Source organism: Typopeltis vanoorti, chromosome 18, assembly GCF_054136105.1.
Source record: "Typopeltis vanoorti isolate ZY-2024b chromosome 18, IOZ_Tvanoo_1.0, whole genome shotgun sequence".
Taxonomy (NCBI): domain Eukaryota; kingdom Metazoa; phylum Arthropoda; class Arachnida; order Uropygi; family Thelyphonidae; genus Typopeltis; species Typopeltis vanoorti.
Window position 1 is genome coordinate 7628813 of NC_143566.1, and position 22798 is coordinate 7651610.

Consider the following 22798-nt stretch of genomic DNA (forward strand, 5'->3'; position numbering starts at 1 on the left):
TCCAAGTCTGCAAGATTCCCTGACTAAATTGAATAACTGTTGAAATAGATAAGGTATGAAGGTCAGCAACAAGATAAAGACAACAGAAATAGGCAAAAGCATTAAAAATGGGTGGTTGAACCATGGAATGCATTCCTTGATAGAGTGGTGGGAACGGTCAATGAGTTTAAGGAGTGGTATGATAGGCTTTGTGTTTCCTAGGAAGGACCTCCTGCATCGAGTCTTTTGACTCCTTGGAGGCCTAAATAATAAAAATAATTCAAGGAAGCATAGGGTTACAAGTGGGATCCCACAGGGCTCAGTACTGGGAACTATATTGTTTAAACTTTATATCAATGACATTGTCAGTGGATGCAAGGGGATATTCAGTTGTTTGCGGATGATGCGAAGCTGGGAAGAATTATTAGTAATAGTGCAGATGTGGCAACCCTGGAAGAAGATTTGAATAAGCTCTTGGAGATCTTGAAGAAGATCTGGGGTTGATGATTGATAGAAACCTGAAATTTAGGGGACATATTGCAAAGGTGGTGAAGGTAACACAGAGGATTGCTGCAATAATGAGAAGGACACTGACCTGCAGAGATAAAACAGTTATCATTCCATTGTATAAGACTCTGATCAGACCACACTTGGACTAATGTTCTCAGATTTGGTCCCCAGGATTTGAAGGGGATAAATTAACTGTGGAAAGGGTACAAAGGCAGATAACAAAGATGGTTTCAGGACTGTACAATGATAATTATGAGGATCGGCTGAGGGAATGTGAACTGCAAAGTTTGGTGGATAGAAGGAGAGGTGATATGAGTGTGACTTTTAAACGGTTGATAGGTGGTTACAGGGTTGACACTGGGGAGTTCTTTCACTTGGTTGAACAGCAGGAAGGAGTGGTGACAAGAGGCCATCCCTGGAAGTTACGAAAGGAAACTGTGAGCAAGAGAGTGAGGAGTGGTTTCTTTGCATGGAGGGTGGTTGAACCATGGAATGCATTGCCTGATGGAGTGGTGAGAGAGAGAATGGTCAATGAGTTTAAGGAGTGGTATGATAGACTTTGTGTTTCTTAGGAAGGACCTCCCACGATGAGTCTTTTGACTCCATGGAGGCCTGAATAATAATAATAATAAAATATCAACTGCATTGGCCTATAGAAAAAGTAAAACATTTCAGCTACTTAGGTACAATTTATAATGAAGATGGTAAATTAAATATGGAAATACACAACAGAATCAACAAATCTGGTATGGTAAGAAGTCAACTGAATAAATTTATATGGAATAAGAGGGAAATTAGTCAAAACACTAAATTAGCTGTATACAAGGCAGTGTTCAAACCAATTTTATCTTATAGATCTGAGAGCTGGGTTAAAAATAAAACACTTGACCAAAGACTAGAGACTACAGATATCAGAGTCCTGAGAAAGATAGGGAAGTAAATAGATTGCATAAATGGTAATATCATATTAGGAAAGAACTTGAATAAAATAAAAGAGGATATTAGGAAAGAACTTGACATTGTTTGCATCCAAGAATCTGTTAGCAGAGATAATCTCAGGTGGTATGGTCACTCTACAGAATGGGAGAGAAAAGATTAGCAAAAACAAGTGTTGTCTGCCAGGTTGGCAGGAAAAAGATCCAGAAGAAGACCAAGATATAGGTGGATTGATATTGTTGGATTCTGAATGAAGAAAATTGGAAATTATTAATACTTCATTCAGAGTCCAACATAATCTGCCATTCCCATAGCCAAATTTGCTCACCAGACTAATAATCTTTTTTGTTAATAGTATGCTATTCATATGATTTCTTTCAAGCTATGTTTAATAATATTTATTTGTTCATTTATTATTTTTATATGAAGTACAGTTGTAAAAACTATGTATTAAATATCGCTTATCATTATGAGATTAATGTTAATGATACAGAGATAAAATTTGTAAAATATGCAATCTTTTTATGTTATTAGTAAAATGTAATGCATCCAAGTAATTCTTCAAAATAAGACTTGATTGGTTGCTGTGAGAAAATAAGTTATTTTTAGCCAGCGCGTGCCTTAACGTGAGTTACTGTACAATATGCAAGAAGCCAGTTCGGTATCAACAAAACCAGTTAGAACCAGATTTTGGCAGGAAGGGAGGGGAGGATGTCATAAGTAGTACATGAAAAAGAAGGGGAGAGAAATAACCTGGGGTTGAACAGAGTAGGAAGGACTGGGAACCACTCTGTATTTTGACTTATCTTTCTTCGAGCTGTTATTCTTTTATGAATTCCTATCGCCTCACAGAAGGAATAGCTTTGGGCGAAAGGATAATAAGAATGAGCAAGAAATATTGAAAGTTATGCAATTACGAGCAAGAAGATAAATTCTCCCAAGTTAGCTAATCAGTTATTGAAACCCAGGATTCTATAATATTTGTGTGCTCTCAAAGTGCAAGTATTCAAGAACCAAGGAATGTTACTAGGATTCTCGATAATGAGGAAGCTGTACTGTTTATACCGGTAAGGATATCTTTTCTATGCCTCATGTGAAGTAGCGAAGCTTGTTTCTGGAGAACATGATATAGTTCATATTGCTGAAATTAACAGTTCAAGGTTGAATAGTGAAGCCTGTAATGTGAGTACGCAATGTAAAATTGAGACTGAACTTTCTGAGAACTATTGTGTTAGATTGATAAACTTTAAAGCTGCTGAATGAATATCTGATGACTTGTGCTTTGTAATTGTTCTGAATAGTTAAACTGAGTCAATATTTAAGTACATTGAATGATAACTTTGTTCAGAGTGAAATTGTATTTGGAATCTTTGATAATAAGAAGAGTGGAATTTATATGCATAAATTCTAATCGTAAATGATATACTCAGCTGAGTAAATTACTAATGTCTTAATGAGAACTTATCCCTACTAGAAATCCTTGTTTTAATGTAAATTTATGTGTTAAAGCATTAAATATTTTTATTTGAGTTGAATCTTGTGTTTGCCTGATTTCTTTCATTGCACCGCTCATTAAAACAGTTCGAATCTTAGCGGGAACCCTACATATAATAAGGAGAATTTCGGCCTGAATTAAGTTGATAACAATTTGTGCTAGCTGATGGATGATTTCACAACATTGCTTATGCGAATTAGAACATAGAGTGGCCCAGTTAAAAATAAATTTTCTGTGTTCGAATGTGGAGTCAATCAACAGCTAGAATATACAACGGAGTAGAAAGGATCCAAAAATATGGTAAAAAGTGCCTTAGAAGATAGAAATATAAGATCTGATAATATTGAAGTCTTGACAGGTAACAGATTGATTTGGAGGAAAATTGTAGATAGGAAGTTAGTAATGACGTAAATTTTTCAAGTAAATCATATTCTGTACACCCCTTGAGGGTACATGTCAGGAATTTGATGAGAATGAGAATTATGTTAGATTTTTACAATATGCTGCTGGATATCTCATCATGCCAAAATACATAACTTCACACTTACTACCACTGAATTCACACTCATTATCGTTTGCGACACTTGTAACCTATTGGCTGAATATGTGCTGAATATCAGTAGCATCTTTGATTTCCTTCATCAGCAGGCAAATTAAGATCTCCTGTCAGGCACTTACCAATATCACTAATATATAGATTAAACAAGAATGGTCAAAGGACTGATTACTGTGGCACACCACCGCTCACTTTAAATCTGGAAGAATAACCCCCCTCCCTCTTTCTGATATGTGTCTTTCAACTGGCTACTGTCCAAGCCAAGAGATATTTCTTGGCTTGGATCTATTATATAACCACTTTTTCTCCTATCCACCAAACTCTGCAATCCACATTTTTTCAACCTCTCTCTCCATAGCCAGCAGTCCAAAGTCCTGATATTGTCTTAGTCACTTGCCTCTAGACCTTATATTTATATTCCGATCCCATATTCTCCTGTTTATGCAACAGACTTTCATGTGGAATCCTATCAAATGCCTAACCAAGTCCAACAGCATCATAATGTATCCACTTCCTTTATCTAACTCAGCCATAACATTATTATAAAATATGAGCAAATTACACAGACATGACTTCTCTTTAGCAAACACATCTGAATGTTCATCCATTTCTGTATATCAGCTTTTACTAACTTCTCTAAAATCTTTACAATCACTCCAAAGATACTGATAGGTATAGTATAATAGATAATAAATGCATAAATCTTTGCATCAAACTTGTGCAATGGGGTTATCATGCATTCTTTCCATTGAGATGGAATCTTGTCAATGGGCTAGCCAGTTTGGCTGAACATTCCTTTATGCATACTGATATCCCTTCTGTACCTATTATTATTATTATTATTATTGCTGCACCTTCCATGGAGTCGGCAGATGTCGCTGGAGGTTCATTCAACTGATAACATATTTATCTTACCAAAACTTAAAATCCTTAACACTCCTGGCATTAACAGCACATTCTGGTAATGTGTTCCATTCACTGGCAATTCTCCACGTAAAAAATCTACTCCTCACACCCCTTTTCACCATACTCTTACATAACTTTCAGGGATAGTCTCTGGTTTTTCCCCTCTCGCCTTCTACTCTTTCTATATTTTCATCTGGATTAATCCAATAAATTCCTCTCACTAACTTAAATGTCTCTATCATATAATCTCTTTTTCTTTACTAGAACACTACTAGAACACTAAGAATTTGATTCACTGTGCCATCTGTACATCTTTTCAAAGGGTGCAAATGTGTATGTATTTTGAACACACATCTGGGCTATTAATGTGAATGTGATGCAATGTTTACACATAGAAAAGTGTCCTCTTCATGAAGCATTAGTATATTGTCTTTACTTTTAGGAATCACATGAAGTGTCTTTACTTTTAGGAATCACATATTGTTATTCGGTGAATGAGCACCACACACTTAGCATACCCTGAATATTTGCACCTGATGGAATGAACCTTACGAGAACAAGCTGAAGATTTGTGGGTCACAGAAACTGTTGATAGGTGGAAAAGGGGTAATATGATTGAGACATACAAATTACTGAAGGGTTTTTATAAGATTAATTCATTGGAAATTTTTTAGAACAAGTCTGGTGGTGGGAGAACTAGGGGCCATTCGTGGAAACTGAGTAAGAGTGTAGTTAGCAAAGGGTGTTAGAACTAGGTTTTTTGCTTGGAGAGTAGAGAATGAGTGGAATAGGTTTCCAGAGTCTGTTGTGGGCACCATGACTGTGAATGAGTTCAAAGCAAGTATGATAGATACTGCACAAATGTTGGATAGTTCTTGACATGATATTTAGGGCCTCCCTCGATGAATTATTACAGGCAACTCTAAGGATTCCTTGGAGTTGCCTGTAATAATAATAATCACTTGTTTGGTACCTCTCGGGATAATTTAGCAATGCATTTCTTCATTCTCAACAACTGTACTACCAGCCCTGTTACAACATGACACCATGTATTTCATCCTGTTAGCCTCCACTTTACACTAGATAGCCTCAAACTTACTGCTATATGGGATATCCTTACCATTATTGCTTTCATGAGTTTCTGTCTTAAACAGACTCAAGTCATCTGATATCATTAGTAGTAACCCCCCCCACCCCATATCTTCTGTCATCCTAACAATACTATACCTTTTGCACTCAATTCCAGTTACTCCATCTGACTCTGAAACCAGTTTTAATTAATGCTAACAAATTTAGGTCACAACATATTCACCAAAGCAACAAACTCAACCACTTTGTTTCTAATGCTATTGGCATTTGTGTAGAGAAATAACAATTTACCTTCTTGCCTTTTCTTATACTTAAATTTATAATTTGCTTGACCTCTGGGCAACTTTCTCTTTTCCTTCCCCAGACACGCTCAAAATGCCCAAACCCAAAGTGTAGTCCAGCCCTTCTGCAGATTAATAACTCTGCTCAGTGACATTCATATCACTGTTACACCAGCACATCCTAGCTAAGATTACATCCTCAGTGTTCCTCCCAAGATGACTGAGTTTCACTGACTCTCAGCGTTAAGTGTCATTCGAATAAATAATTTCTCCAGGTATCTTATACCAAATCAATTCAAGTGCAGGTCTTTTCTTTTTCTACCATCAAACTCACTTCACACATCCAAAAACTAACATCAATTTCATCATCTTCATAGCTTCCTTGAATCATTTGTTATCAGAGCACCACAGTTTAACTCATTACTATAGTATCTAGGTAATAAACTAACAATTTTCACTTTGTCACTTTTCTTACTATATTTACATACTATATTTATCACTACTTGAATCATTAGTTCCAACAAGCAATGCGATCTCTTTTGCTTTTCTCTTCTTTTTCTCTCTGACAGTTGTCTCATGATGTGAAAGAATAATTCTACTGAATGTAGATGTTATGGAGGTGAAAGATGTAGAAGAAACTGTTCAACTAATGAGTTCTCATTTTGCTAAGAGTTATCAACCTAAGATATGTAACATGGAACTCAATACTACTTCTACAATGGATGAAGGAACTCAGGTATAAGAGAAGGGGTTATTAGGAGTACTGCATAAATACTTAATAAGAATTTGGCAATAGGGTCTGAAGAAATATTGGGATGAGGATGGTGAGATGAAATTGTTATTGACTGAGTTTATAGGCCCAAAAATAGTTGGAATAAGTGAAACATGGTCGGATGAGAATAACATCTTCTTGAGAACAGAAATCAAGGGATATGATGTTTTTTGTGAAGACAGGAAAGGCAAGAGGGGGGGGCAGAGTGCTGCTGATGATAGATGGAGATTATATTTATGCAAGGTTGTGATACAAGTAGAAAAAAAGTGGCAGTAGTTTTGGAGCAAAATGGTGTGAAAAGGAGGTTGATAGAATGAGATATTTGGTGGGGATGTTGCCTTTAGCAATACTCCACCAAATGTATAGGCAACTTGGTTAGTGAGCAAGCAAAGGGTGATCATTATGGGTGATTTCAGCTATGGCAATATTGCTTGAAATGAAGAGATAGCATCAGGGAATAAGAAGAAGCCACATGAATTTCTTGAGTTCTTATGGGACAACAATCATAGGCAGAACATAACAGAGGGCACACAAGAGTTAAGATTCTTAGATATAGTTATATCATCAGAGGATGTAATTGTGAATGGAGCATCTAATCTTACCCCAGTTGGCAAGAGTGATGATGTGATCACCAGGGTTGCAGCCATTCACCTGATAACTTCTATAAAGAAGGGATACATGTGGAACAACAAGGCTGGTGATTATGGAAAGCATAGGAAACAACTAGGAGCTATAGTGTGGAAAGAGGAGTTGAGTGGGAAGAAGAAGAAGATAGATGCTGTGTGAACATTGATCAAGAGCTATTTAACAGCAGCAATGTCCAAGTACATCCCAAAGGTGAAAAGACTAAATGTTAGTTATGATCTCTTGCATGAAGAGCAGGCCAAGGAGATAACTGAGTTGGTAAAGGCAGCAAGAGAAGAGGTAAACCAATCAAGCTAAGAAATATCCTAGCGATTTCTTCTGATATGTGGCAAGTGGAAGGAAAAATGACTATGGGAGGATGATGCTGTAAATTAAAGATACCAAGAAATTATATTATATACTTGGTTTAATCCATTATCCAAGTAAGTAAAGACCGGTTTCGACCTAGTTTTTAAGTAAAGCTCCTCTCTAAAAATTAGGGCAATCCCCTACGAGTGACCGAAAGATCATCCAACTCAGTGTTGGATCCACTCAGTGCCAGGCTCACCCTACCATTTACAGCATCAGTAGGCAGAACTGCTCATATTCCAGGGAAAAGAATCCGTGGACAAGGTCCCCTCACGAGCCATGCTAGAAAACCTTCCCCAGAGACTCAAAATGCACTTTCAGGGTAAACCTCCAAAATCTAAGCTCCCCTCACCAGGAACAACTAAATTCAGATGAAACTAAGAGAGCAGAGGTGATACCAAGGTTGAAGTAATAATGCAGAAGTCATATTTTCATATACGAGTTCCCAAAAGGCCTTATTATTATAATACTCTGGATTAGCGATAGATGTTGAAAGTTTTTCCACTTGGTTATACTATAAATTAAAGATACCAAGAAATTATATACTTGGTTTAAACCTTTGTCCAAGTATAAGCAAACAGAGTTTGCACCTGAAGTATTTTCAGGACCCGGGGCAACTCGTGGTAAAGGTGGTATGACTTTCAATATCTAACTATCTCTAATCCAGAGTATTATAATAATAAGGTGCAACTCCTTTTGGCAACTTGTATATGAAAATATAACTTCTGCATGACTTCAACCTTGGTATCACTTCTAGTACTGAAGAAACCTCCCACTGATGAAACCTCAAAGGTCAAAACTGGTCTGGGTAGTGACCCTTCCCATAATGCATAGCCTTATACATGTCCACAAGGAGATGTGCTTTGTATTATGGGATACTAAGGCAAGTGATGTAAAGTCATACCACCTTTACCACGAGTTGCCCCAGTCCTGAAAATACTTCAGGACTGGGGCAACTTTGGTGCAAACTTTGTTTGCTTACACTTGGATAAAGGATTAAACCAAGTATATAATTTCTTGGTATCTTTAATTTATAGTATAATCAAGTGGAAAAACTTTCAACATCTGAGGATAATGCTGGTTGATGACATGGGCAGAGTCGTAACTAATGCAGAGGATACAGTTGAATTATTCAATGATCAGTTTATCAGTATATTTCATCCTCATGATAGCAACTTCATTAGAATCTGGAGTGTAGAGGGTATGGTGGAGAAGGGACTAATGGTGAATGAGCAGAAACTATATGAAGAATTAAGTAAACTTAATATTAATAAGGCGATAGAATTTGACAGTATATTTCCACATGTCCTGAGGGAATGCTCTATGAAATTAATGGCACCTTTGGCACAACTATTTAACATGAATCTTACAACAGGGCAAATTCCAAAGGAATGAAAGGTGGGAAACACTGTTCCACTTCATAAAGGTGGGAGGGGGTACAACTATGGCTACAAAGTATAGACCAATCTGTGTGTATGGGATCGTTAAGGTATTAGAGAAGTTGGTGAAAACTAAGATTCACAGGTGGATTGATAACAGCAGTTCTTTATGATAGTCTGCATGGGTTTGTTGGGGGGTCATGTTTCAGCAGTCTGCTTACATATTGCAACAAGGTGACAATTTCACTCGATAAAGGACGTGCATATACAGTGGTGTAATTGGATTGTTCAAAGGCTTTTGGTAGACTGCCACATGACAAGCTAGCAGCTAAACTGAAACAGATGGGATTAGATAACAGACTAGTAAGTTGGACAGCTCATTGGCTGCTAAACAGGTATCAGCAGGTTGTATATGGAGGAGTGGTATCCCAAAAAGAGGAAAGTCACTACTGAAGTACCACAGGGCTGTTTTGGGACCATTATTGTTTAACTTGTAAGTTAATGACATTGGGGGTAGCTTAACTTTAGATGTGCAGCTGTTTGCTGATGATGCAAAGTTGGGAAGAGCTATGAAAAGTAAAGCAGATGTTGTGGCCTTTCAAGAGGATCTGAATAGACTGTGAGCAGCTAATTAATGGAACTCTCAGTTTAATGTTGCGAAGTGCAAAGTCTTGAAATTTGGTGGGCAATGTTGATATGCAGAGAATGCAATTAATGGAAAAATTTTGAAGGAGGTGAAGGAGATGAGAGATCAGGTAATGATTGTGGACAGAGACTTGAAGTTTAGGAATCACCTGACTAAAATTGTAAGAACATTTCAATGGATTATAGTATAATGAGTAGGCCACTGACATTATCATTACTCAGGCCTCCAAGGAGTCAAAAGACTCATCGAGGGAGGTCCTTCCTAAGACATAAAGTCTGTCAAGACTCATCGAGGGGAGGTCCCCCCCTGAGAAACGCAAAGTTTATCATACCACTCTTTAAAGTCACTGACCGTTCTCGCTCCCACCACTCCATCAGGCAATGCATTCCACGGCTCAACCACCCTCCACACAAAGAAACCACTCCTTACCCTCTTGCTCACATTTTCCTTTCGTAACTTCCAGGGATGGCCTCTTGTCATCACTCCTTCCCGCTGATCAACCAAGCGAAAGAACTCCCCAGTGTCAACCTTGTAACCACCTCTCAACAGTTTAAAAGTCTCAATCATATCACCTCTCCTTCTTCTATCCGCCAAACTCTGGAGTCCACATTCTCTCAGCCGATCCTCATAACTATCCTTGTACAGTCCTGAAACCATCTTTGTCATCCGTCTTTGTATCCTTTCCACAGTTAATTTATCCCCTTCAAATCCTGGGGACCAAATCTGAGAACAATAGTCCAAGTGTGGTCTGATCAGAGACTTATACAACGGAATGATAACCCTCTTATCTCTGCAGGTCAGTGTCCTTCTCATAATAGCAGCAATCCTCTGTGTTACCTTCACCACCTTTGCAATATGTCCCCTAAACTTCAGGTTTCTATTAATCATCAACCCCAGATCTCTTGTCTCCCCTACTTCCTCCAGTATAACTCCTCCCATAGAGTATGCAGCATCCCATCGATGTTTCCCAAACCTCAAGACCTTACATTTTGCTGCATTAAACTGACACCCCCATTCATTTGCCCATCTATCTAGCTTATTTAAATCCTCTTGCAGGGCTACCACATCTGCGCTATTACTAATAATCCTTCCCAGCTTCGCATCATCCGCAAACAACTGAATATCCCCCTGCAATCCACTGGCTATGTCATTGATATAAAGGTTAAACAATATAGGTTCTAGTACTGAGCCATGTGGGACCCCACTTGTAACCCTCTGCCTCCTGGAAACTGCTCCACCATACACAACTCTCTGATACCTATCAGACAGCCAATCCTGAATCCAGTTGACCAATTTGACATCCAGATCCATGTGCTGCAACTTAAATATCAGCTTATCATGTGGCACCCTGTCAAATGCCTTCGCCAAGTCTAAGAAAATTGCAGTATATGCCTTTCCCTCATCTAATGCTCTTGTAACTTTATTATAAAAGGCTAGCATATTGCTAAAACAAGAGCGTCCTTTCACAAATCCATGTTGATTCTCACAGATAACATTACCCTCATCTGCCCAATGCTGTACACGGTCCCTCACTACTTTCTCCAAGATCTTAACAACTACTGATGACACACAGACTGGCCTATAATTAGACACTTCCAGTCTGTTACCACCCTTATGCAATGGCACTATCTTACCTTCCTTCCATTCCCTGGGCACCTTTGCCAAAGCCAGACTTTCATTGTAAAGCCACGTTAAAGGTATTGTCAATTCGCTAGCACATTCTCTCAAAACTCGTGGCGAAATACCATCCAGTCCCACAGCTTTATTGACATCCAGAGTACTCAGTATCTGAAACACACTCTCCTCCTGTACCTCCAGACCTCGTACCAGTCCTATCCCTCTAGCATTAAAACTGACTCCTCTAGGATGAAATACTCCAATAAAGTGTTCATTGAACAATTCCACTATGTTCTCTGCATCAGTCACTCTATTCCCATTTTTATCCCACAATATCATTCTTCCACAGTCATTTCTCCTCCTACTGGCCACATAGCTAAAAAATTCCCTAGGATTTTCTTTGGATCTTAGGGCCAATCTCCTCTCATATTCCAGTTTCGCTTTCCTTACCACACGAGTCACTCTTCTGGCCTGTGTCTTATATTCTTCACCCATCCTCTCTTCACCTGTCTCCTTATATCTCTTCCATAGCCTCTTTTTCGCATGCAGTTCCTGTTTAATGTTGTTTGTCATCCACTTTACTCCAAATTGCGCCCTCTTCTTCACTCGTGGTATACAACTTACCATTGCTGATAACAAATATTCTTTCACAATTTCCCACGCACTGGTGATATCCCGGCCGTCCAATTCCTCCCTCCATGAAACTTCCCGAAGTTGACGTCTAAGACTATTATAATCACCTGCCTTATAATTCCACATAAGTTCCCGTCTCTTTGATACTCCTGCATGTCTATTCATTTTCCATGTCAACACCATATGGTCACTCTCTCCAACTGGTGGGAGAGATGTCAACTCAGTTATTATCAACTCTTCTGATGCTATAACCAAATCCAAAATTTTTGAACCTCTTGTTCCCTCTGTTACATGTTGCCTAAGACATTTGTCCCTCAAGAATTCTAGAAATTCCATTCCCCTATTGTTACATGCATGTTCCTCTCTCCAATTTATACTACTGAAGTTAAAATCTCCCATAACAATCATTCTTCTTGCACTTGCCAAACTTAGCTGTCTAAACATCTCCTGGTCCCCATCCTCTGTGCTCCTGGGTCTGTAGCAACACCCCACTAAATATCCTGTCTTGCCTACCTCTAGCTCACACCATACGCTCTCAAAATCATTTGTCTCACTTCCTTCCAAATTCTCCACTCTTAGAGGACATAGGTCATCACTTATCATAAGCAGCACCCCCACCACCACGCTTTCCCCTCCTATCCTGACGAAAAATGCTATGCAAAAGAAGAGGTTTTGGTTCCTGTTGTTTATTATTTTAACGGTATAATAGAACACAGAAACTAAGTAAATAATTAATTTATTAACTTGATGCTGATATTTCGCTGGTATTATAACCAGCATCTTCAGAGCACACTCTGAAGATGCTGGTTATCACAATATTGTGACAAACACTGTTTGTCACAATACGCAAGACTAAAACAACATGGTGTACTAAAACAAAATTGTAGCAGCAACACAAAGACTAGAGTCCTGATTTTGGCGCCCTCTATCTGAAAAAAAAAAAAAAAAAAAAAAAGCTATCATATATTACTAGAGTCCTAGAAAAGTGCTAGTTTTTTCTTAATATGACTGTCTCCCAGTTCATCGGCAAGTTAATACAGCCATATTTGTTGAGATTTGGAGTGTGTTTTAGGGCTTCTGTCGCCTCTAAGAACAATCTCTCTGATTTATACGGGTTTCTGTGTAGTACTTTTGTGTTTTTCCAGTTGATCCTGTGTGCAAGGGTATCCAGAGCATGGTCTGCTAGGCCCGACTTCCCATAATGATAATTCCTGTTCTTAGAGGCGACAGAAGCCCTAAAACACACTCCAAATCTCAACAAATATGGCTGTATTAACTTGCCGATGATCTGGGAGACAGTCATATTAAGAAAAAACTAGCACTTTTCTAGGACTCTAGTAATATATGATAGCTTTTTTTTTTTTTTTTTTTTTTTTTTTCAGATAGAGGGCGCCAAAATCAGGACTCTAGTCTTTGTGTTGCTGCTACAATTTTGTTTTAGTCTCGCGTATTGTGACAAACAGTGTTTTTGTGCTCTGAAGATGCTGGTTATAATACCAGCGAAATATCAGCATCAAGTTAATAAATTAATTATATACTTAGTTTCTGTGTTCTATTATACCGTTAAAATAATAAACAACATGTTCGACGAACACATAAGTCTGTCCACACGTTTAAGGTTTGGGTTCCCTTGCATAAGGCTTTGATCAAGCCACATATGGGTACTGTGCACAGATTTCGTTGATTGGTTTTCAGAGTAATGAGGATGTAGTGAAGAAGGTCCAGAGAAGGTTTACTAAGTTAGTGTCAAGTCTATCGAATGTCAGATACAAGAAGAAATTGAGTGAATGCAATTTACTGAGCCTTGAGAATAGAAGAAGAGGGAATATGACTGAGACATATAAGTTTGTGAGGGATTGTTATCAGTTTAATGTAGAAAAGATATTTCATAGAGTAGAGGGAGGAAAGTATAACTAGAGACCATCCATGAAAGCTGTATAAGGAGGGATATGAGCAGGGGAGCAAGAAGCAGGTAAGTTCTCAGGATGGAGAATGATTGGTGAGTGGAATGCATTGCATGAAATAGTGGTGAGTGAAGACTAATAAATTTATGCATGGAGAATGATTGGTGAGTAAAATGCATTGCCTGAAAGTGAGGTGTGTGTGGACTTATCAATGTAAATGTAACTTAGCAAATCTGTGCATCTATAAAAGAGAATACCACTATTGTCAATCTAATTGGACTTTGGTGCTGAGGCTAGCTGGTGAACGGACGTGCTACCGGAGAGCTCCTGAGAGATTTGTGTTTTTTGTTGATTTATTGGTGTTTTGGATTCAATTTAATGGACTTAAGTGTGTAATTTTGGTATATTATTGGAGCTTTATTAGCGTAGTTAGTGTACTAAAGTGTTTTATAACATAATCTATGCTGGGAAGTCGCCGCTAGATGAATTCGTAATGTGTAGTGTTCGTGCAAGCTCCAGATAAGATAAGTATCATTTTCAGTTATCGATACAAATTACTTAATATTGTGTAGTTTTGTTTTGTTTGCCTTGCGTATTTTAGTGCATCTATTTTTGGTGTGTTATAACGTATAATTTGACAAAACACGTTGCAAATAAATATGGCACCTGTGCGAAGGAAAATGGCGGCCAGTAATGCAGGTTCGCCATCGTTATCAAAGAACGGTAGCATAAAAGAAATGAGTCAGTGTACTAGCTGTGAAATGTACGCTTTGCGGAGTGCGGTCGGAGTGTGGTTAGATGATAATAAAGGATTGAATGTGTGTAGAAAATGTAGGGAGAATGAGGAATTGAAGTGTATTTCGGATCGTGAGTGTGATATTTTTGTCAACCTTCAGAATGAAGGGAATAGGGATATGACAAGAAACAGCAAGGTTGTACATGAAAATTGTGAGAGTGTGAATGTAGAAAGCGTGAATGATAGTATAAATGGTTTCTCAGAGAACAAAAAAGATGAGATAGATGCATTGAGTGAGATCGCGTTGTTGAATAGTACGATAGAAAGAGCAAAACAGCAGTTAGAGTGCATGAACAAAAGTAGACTGAATGAACCAACCAATAATAAAAGGTATGACAGGAAAAATAGATGTATGAATGTGAACATGAACAAAATGAAGGATAGAGTGCTGTATGGAGACTCATTAGTACGAGGTGTGTTAGTAGAGGATTTGACAAAATCGTACCAACCTGGTGCGACCATAAAGGACGTAACTGCGTCTATTAGAGAGCAAAAGGAAAGGGTGAAAGAAATGATTGTTGTGGCAGGTACGAATGATTTGAAAGGAGATAAAATGGAAATGATAGAAGACCTGAATGAATTGTTTGAGGTAGCAAAAGAAAAGAGTGAGAGAGTTAGAATGATTAGTCTTTTGCCACGGTATGACAGTGAAATGTTTAAAAGGAGGGCTATAATTGCGAATGACTTTATGCGTGGGTTATGTATGACCAGTGGTGTGGAATTTGTGGATGTGTGGAGTGAGTTTGATGGGCGAAAGGATCTATATAAGATGGATGGCTTGCATTTGAATGGTTACGGTGTAAGAAGACTTGAGAAAGTGTTGCTGAATGTAGTGGATGTGCAAATTCAGGGAAACTAGATTTGTTAGGGGGGGGGGAGTAGAGATACAGTCCTTATGGAGGCAGTTGAATGTAAGAATGAATATAATATGCCAGAGCAAATAAGGACAACAAATCTGAGTGGGATAGTTAATATAAGGCATCAAGGTAGGGTTGGAGCAATTGCGGGTCTTAAATTCATGTACACTAATACTAGGAGTATTAGGAACAAGAAGGAAGAGTTTTTGGCTATGGTTGGCACTTCCAGACCACAGGTTATAGGTATTAGTGAAACATGGCTGACTGTAGATGATATAACTAGTGGGATTGAATGTGATGGGTATAGTGTGTTCAGGAATGACAGAGAGAATAAAATGGGGGGAGGAGTATTGTTGATGATAGCTGATGAGTTACAGCCAAGGAGAATAGAAGTTGAATTGCAGGATAGAGAAAAGAGTACATTTGAGGCCATTTGGTGTGAGATTGTGGCTAGCAGAACTAAATATACAATTGGGTGCTGCTATAGACCAGGTGATGGAAAAGATGGTGGTGACAGTATGCACAAGCAAATAGAAGAAATGGGTGGAAGGAGGGTGATTATTATGGGAGATTTCAACTATGGTCGCATTGATTGGAGTGAGGAGAGGACACACGGGAGGAAGGAACTGGATTTTATGCGGTTATTAAGGGATAACTATCTGCGACAGCATGTAATGGAAAATACTAGGGGTCAGAGTGTGCTTGACCTAGTAATTACATCTGAGAATTTGGCTGTAACAAATATGACCACATTGCCACCAATCGGTGAGAGTGATCATAGGGTCTTAACTTGGGAGGTGGCTAAAGGTGTAGAATTTTCAATTAAGACAGGGTACATGTGGAATTATCGGGCTGGAAAGTATGACAAGCTTAGGAGTTTGATTGGTTCAGTGCCATGGCATGTACAACTGCAAGGACTAGAAGTTGATAGTGCATGGGAGGTAGTTAAGAAGTGCTTGCATGAAGCAATGGCTGACTGTATACCTAGAGTCCGAATAATAAATCAGGTAGGGGTTAAATGGATGAATAACACCATTAAGCTTGAGTTGCAAAAAAGAAACAACTATGGAGGGAATTTAAGGAGAAGAGTGACCGGCAGGCACATGAACGGTATAAACCGCAGGCCAGAAGGGTGACGAGTGTGGTAAGAAAAGCAAAAAAGGATTACGAAAGAACATTGGCCATGCAGGCTAAAGAGAATCCTAAACAGTTTTTTAGATATGTAGCAAGTAAAAGGAAAAATGTACATGGCAGATTGATTTTAAAGAATGCCGATGGTAGGGAGGTAACTGAATCAGTTGAGATAGTTGAGTTACTGAGTGAGCACTTTGCAAAAGTATATCATCCAGGTGGTGACATTGCAGAAACGAATAAACCAGTAGATTATACGGGAATTGTGGTTAATGAAGTGGAGGTGAGTAGTCTATTGCATAACCTCAATGTCAATACATCTGTGGGATTGGATGGTATACCAGCTCGTGTTGTACGAGAAGCAGCTAATGAATTGTCAGTACCCTTGACCATTTTGTTTAATTTGAGTCTCAGGTCTGGGTTAGTCCCAGGCAGGTGGAAAGAGGGGAAAATAGTTCCACTGCATAAAGGTGGTTCCAAGACTGCTGTTGTAAATTACCGACCGATGAGCATATCAGGAATCATTGTCAAGGTCTTAGAGAAATTAGTCAAGAAAAGAATACAGGATTGGATAGATGAAAATGGGATATTGTATAGGGGACAACATGGTTTTGTGAAGGGTAGATCATGCCTCAGTAACTTGCTCACGTTTTATAACACAGTGACGGCTGAACTGGATAGGGGTAATGGGTTTACAGTGATACTACTGGACCTTGCCAAGGCCTTTGATAGGATACCACATGAAACCCTAATCAGTAAACTGGAGCAGATGGGTATAGATATAGGGTTGGTGAGATGGATAAGAGGGTGGTTGAAGGAGAGATATCAAAGAGTGGTTTATTCAGGAGTGGAGTCTAAAAGACGTCTTGTGACTAGTGGAGTGCCACAGGGCTCTGTTCTTGGACCACTGCTTTTCAATTTGTTCATCAATGATATTGGAAAGGATCTGAGAGGAAGTGTTCACTTGTTTGCTGATGATGCAAAGTTGGGTAGAGCAATTGTGAGTGCACAAGATGTCAAAATTTTACAGGATGATTTGGATAGTTTGGAGGACTGGGCTAGGAAAAATGGATGTCAATTTAATGTGCCAAAGTGTAAGGTTATGCACTTTGGGGTGAAAAGAATAGCAGCAGTATATCGCATTGGTGGAATCATACTCCAGAAGATTGATGAGGCCAGGGATTTGGGAGTGTTGGTGGATAGGGAATTGAAGTTTAGGGGGCACATTGCAAAAGTAACTAAAACAGCTCACCAAATCACTTGGCTTCTGAAAAATACTTTAACATGCAGAGACGAACAAGTTGTTGTTCCTCTGTATCGAGCCTTGATAAGACCAAATCTGGACTTCTGTGCCCAGCTATGGGCACCAGGGTTTCTTCGTGATGGGGAGGAAGTGGAGACGGTCCAGAGACGAGTGACCAAGATGATAGCAGGTCTGTGGAATGAACCTTATGAGAATAGGTTGAAGATTTGTGGGTTGCAGAAATTGGACGATAGGCGAAGGAGGAGTGATATGATTGAGACATTCAAATTACTGAAGGGTTTTTATAACATTGATCCAGAAGATATTTTTGAAAATATGACTGGTGGTGGGAGGACTAGGGGCCATGCATGGAAGCTGGGCAAGAGCATGGTTGACAAGGGTGTTAGAGCTAGGTTCTTTACTTGGAGAGTAGTAAATGAGTGGAATAACCTTCCAGAGTCTGTTGTGGGTGCTACGACCATGAATGAGTTCAAGGCAAGGTATGATAGATACTGTGTGAATGTTGAATAGTTGTTCTTGACATGATGTTGGGGCCTCCCTCGATGAGTCTGTCGACTCCTTGGAGTTTCCCGGAACAATAATAATAACAATAATAATAATTCTGGATCCTGACTGACCTCTTCAACTGGCACAGCACCTGACACACAGAGAAGCTTATAATTTGAAGCTTGAATCCTGTCACCTCCTTATGAAGTGGTACAATCGTGCCTTCTTCAGAACTTGAATCAGCTGTATATTGGGTCAAGTTCCAATATTAAACAAGTATTCCAAGGCAGATGTCAACTCCCTGGTAACATGCCCTCAAAACACGTGATGATATATCATCTACTTCTACAGACTTAATAATATCAAGTTTGCTCATTTCCCTAAATACCTCTTGTCAGTCAGTCAGTCAGTCAGTCTCTCCTCCTCCTCTTCCGCTGAGATCTGAGAGTTGGATTAGAAATAAAGCACTTGATCAGGGATTAGAGACTACTGATAAGAAGAGTTCTGAGAAAAATTAAAGGCATGAACAGATGATATCTTCATATTAAAATGAAAATGTTAGGAAAGAACTTGATATTGTTAACATTCCAGAATGTGTGATCAGGGCTATCTAAGGTGGTATGGTCACTTAAATAGAATGGGAGAGGAAAGGTTAGCAAAACGGGTGTTAGATACCAAGATGGCAGGAAAAAAGACCAAGAGAAAGACTCAGATCTAGAGTGCAATGATTCAGTCAGAAGTGCCTTAGAAGAACGAAATATTAGATACAACAATATTGGCATGCTGACATGTAGTAGACTAATTCAGGAAAGCTGTTGATAACAGATTAGTAATAAAATAAAATTAATTATGCAGCACTGTCATAGTAGGGTATATATCAGGGAATGAATTATGACAAATATAATAATAGTAAAGTAATTTCTTTCATTGCAGGAAATTTACTGGTAATTTTTATAACACTTACTGTCTTTGCCATTTCCCAGTTAGCGGATTATAAAATCCTTTTGGCAATGGTGGCTCTCCTCTCATCCTTCGTTGGTGATTCCTTCCATTATAATGCTGTTTGGCTTGTATTTCAGAAGTGAAAGCAACATCACAAAGTTTGCAGTATGTTTCTTCTAGTTTTGATTTTTCTTTCTTCAACAAAGAAAATGTTAATATAATTACTAACCAAATTATAATTTACTATTAGGATATACTGCTAAACTTCTATTTTAACAAGTTAAGTACATCTCAATGTATACTGCCAAATGTTATAAAAACCATTTAGAGGTGTTTTTTAAATCAGAATACTGCTTTAAAAAAACCCTTCTAAGTGATCTCATAACATAAGATTTCTAGCACTGTAGGTGAGAAGCATATTAATTTGCATTGTTTTTTTGTAAATGCAATTACATTTATCTCTTAATTATATGAATGCACTGGGAAATCAATTTGTTGATTGGTTAATTAATTTAATGTACATTTATATGTTCCAAGAGTATGACGACCAGTTAACTGAGGACTGAAATATATGAAGACTAGTTAATTGTGATATCGCTGTGAATTTATAAGAATGCATTTTGAGATGCTGAATTCAAATCTGCAATTTAAAAAATTCATTGCATTAGGGTTTTTTTCCTTCAGTACTTTCATGGAATATTTATCATGAATTAACCAGTAATAATTATTATGTCAACTTAACTGTCTTACTAACTTAACTTTTATAGCTGTTGCCACTCTCAATGCAAGGTGTATATTTTGAAAATAAAAGAAGGCATGATTTGAATAAGTGTGAACCTACACCAAGGAATACTCAAGCACAAAGTTGTTCAATTGAAACAACTGAGTGTACAATCGTATTCACACATATTTGAATATCTCATTTTTTAAGTATCCACTCTTTTGCTATGTTTGTTTAAGTGCAGAATAGAACCTAGATAAAAAGTGGTCTTCTAACTACTGCTTTACTGTATGTCTTATAAAGTGAATTTCATTCAAATAGATTAAGGAAAAAAAGCTAGTCTGTTATGTGGAATTATAATGCAGGTGATTATAATAGTCTTAGATGTCAACTTCGGGAAGTTTCATGGAGGGAGGAATTGGAAGGCCGGAATATCGTTAGTGTGTGGGAAATTGTGAAAGAATAATTGTTAGCAGCAATGGTAAGTTGCATACCACGAGTGAAGAAGAGGACACAATTTGGAGTAAAGTGGATGACAAACAATATTAAACAGGAATTGCATGTGAAAAAGAGGCTATGGAAGAGATATAAGGAGACAGGTGAAGAGAGGATGCGTGAAGAATATAAGACACAGGCTAGAAAAGTGACAAGTGTGATAAGGAAAGCGAAACTGGAATATGAGATGAGATTGGCCCTAAGATCCAAAGAAAATCGTAGGGAATTTTTTAGCTATGTGGCCAGTAGGAGGAGAAATGACTGTGGAAGAATGATATTGTGGGATAAAAATGGGAATAGAGTAACTGATGCAGAGGACATAGTGGAATTGTTCAATGACCACTTTATTGGAGTATTTCATCCTGGAGGAGTCAGTTTTAATGCTAGAGGGATAGGGCAGGTTCAAGGTTTAGAGGTACAGGAGGAGAGTGTGTTTCAGATACTGAGAACTCTGGATGTCAATAAAGCTTTTGGACTGGATGGTATTTCACCATGAGTTTTGAGAGAATGTGCTAGGGAACTGACAGTGCCTTTAACCTGGCTTTTCAATGAAAGTCTGGCTTTGGCAAAGGTGCCCAGGGAATGGAAGGAAGGTAAGATAGTGCCATTGCATAAGGGTGATAACAGACTGGAAGTGTCTAATTATAGACCAGTCTGTGTGTCATCAGTAGTTGTTAAGATCTTGGAGAAAGTTACAAGAACATTAGATGGGGGAAAGGCATATACTGCAATTTTCTTAGACTTAGAGAAGCCATTTGACAGGGTGCCACATGATAAGCTGATATTTAAGTTGCAGCACATGGGTCTGGATGTCAGATTGGTCAGCTGGATTCAAGATTGGCTGTCCAATAGGTATCAGAGAGTTGTGTATGGGTGGGCAGTTTCATGGAAGCAGAGGGTTATATTGTTTAACCTTTATATCAATGACATTGTCAGTGGATTGCAAGGGGATATTCAGTTGTTTGTGGATGATGTGAAGCTGGGAAGGATTATTAGTAATAGTACAGATGCAGCAGCCCTGCAAGAGGATTTGAATAAGCTAGATAGATGGGCAGATGAATGGGGATGTCAGTTTAACGCAGCAAAATGTGATGTCTTGAGGTTTGGGAAACATCGATGGGATGCTGCATACTCTCTGGGAGGAGTTATATTGGAGGAAGCAGTGCAGACAAGAGATCTGGGGGTTGATGATTGATAGAAACCTGAAGTTTAGGGGACATATTGCAAAGGTGGTGAAGGTAACATAGAGGATTGCTGCAATTATGAGAAGGACACTGACCTGCAGAGATAAGAGGGTTATCATTCCGTTGTATAAGTCTCTGATCAGACCACACTTGGATTATTGTTCTCAGATTTGGTCCCCAGGATTTGAAGGGGATATATTAACTGTGGAAAAGATACAAAGATGGACGACAAAGATGGTCTCAGGACTGTACAAGGATAGTTATGAGAATCGGCTGAGGGAATGTGGACTGCAGAGTTTGGCGGATAGAAGGAGAGGTGATATGATTGAGACTTTTAAACTGTTGAGAGGTGGTTACAGGGTCGACACTGGGGAGTTCTTTCACTTGGTTGAACAGCGGGGAGGAGTGATGACAAGAAGCCATCCCTGGAAGTTACGAAAGGCAACTGTGAGCAAGAGGGTGAGGAGTGGTTTCTTTGCATGGAGGGTGGTTGAGCCGTGGAATGCATTACCTGATAGAGTGGTGAGGGAGAGAACGATCAGTGAGTTTAAGGAGTGGTGTGATAGACTTTGTGTTTCTTAGGGGGGAACCTCCCCTCTATGAGTCTAGACAGACTTTATGTTCTTAGGAAGGACCTCCTTGAACTTGAACCTCCATGAGTCTTTTGACTCCATGGAGGCCTGAATAATAATAATAATAATTACTGTTGCTGTACTAATGACTTGGAGAAATTCAAAAGATTATGTAATAGATTTGAATTTTTTCATTTGTGTTTAGTTTATCTGGAATTTCTATGAAAAACAAACATTTAATATTATACCAATATCTACTCCACCATCACACAATACTGCTGATGGATGATGAACCTTCTGCTTTTAGTGTGCACAGGAAGTCATCATCTCTGGATAAAATCATTTCTGGAGTGGTCAACAAACTTCATTTGATTCAACAGGAAGAGTTAAATCATCTTATCAGAGATCTGAATTTATCTAACACCAGTCTCAACTGTTTGAATCTCATCTTCAACAACTTAACTTATTAGCTCAAGGAACCAAAAATTCTTATTTTTAGAAACAAAACCCTACCTTTGTATGTTGAGACAGAATGGAATTTGTTAGAAATCTAACAAAGAGGGCTGTTTTTGAGAAAATGAATGCAGTTCATTAGACAAAAGTTTTTCTTTTGTAAACTTCAAAAACAACTTTAAAAGCATTCCATGATTCTGA

At 38.5% G+C, this 22798-nt stretch overlaps 1 protein-coding gene across 1 annotated transcript in view; it reads right to left on the reverse strand.

Moving 5' to 3' along the window:
- LOC150096476 (zinc finger protein 385B-like) overlaps nucleotides 1–22798 on the reverse strand; it is a 108025-nt gene that overhangs the window by 13547 nt on the left and 71680 nt on the right. The window contains exon 3 of the mRNA XM_090408620.1: nucleotides 19195–19367. Within this exon, the coding sequence (XP_090264746.1) occupies nucleotides 19195–19367 (173 nt within the window). The remainder of the gene's footprint in view (nucleotides 1–19194; nucleotides 19368–22798) is intronic.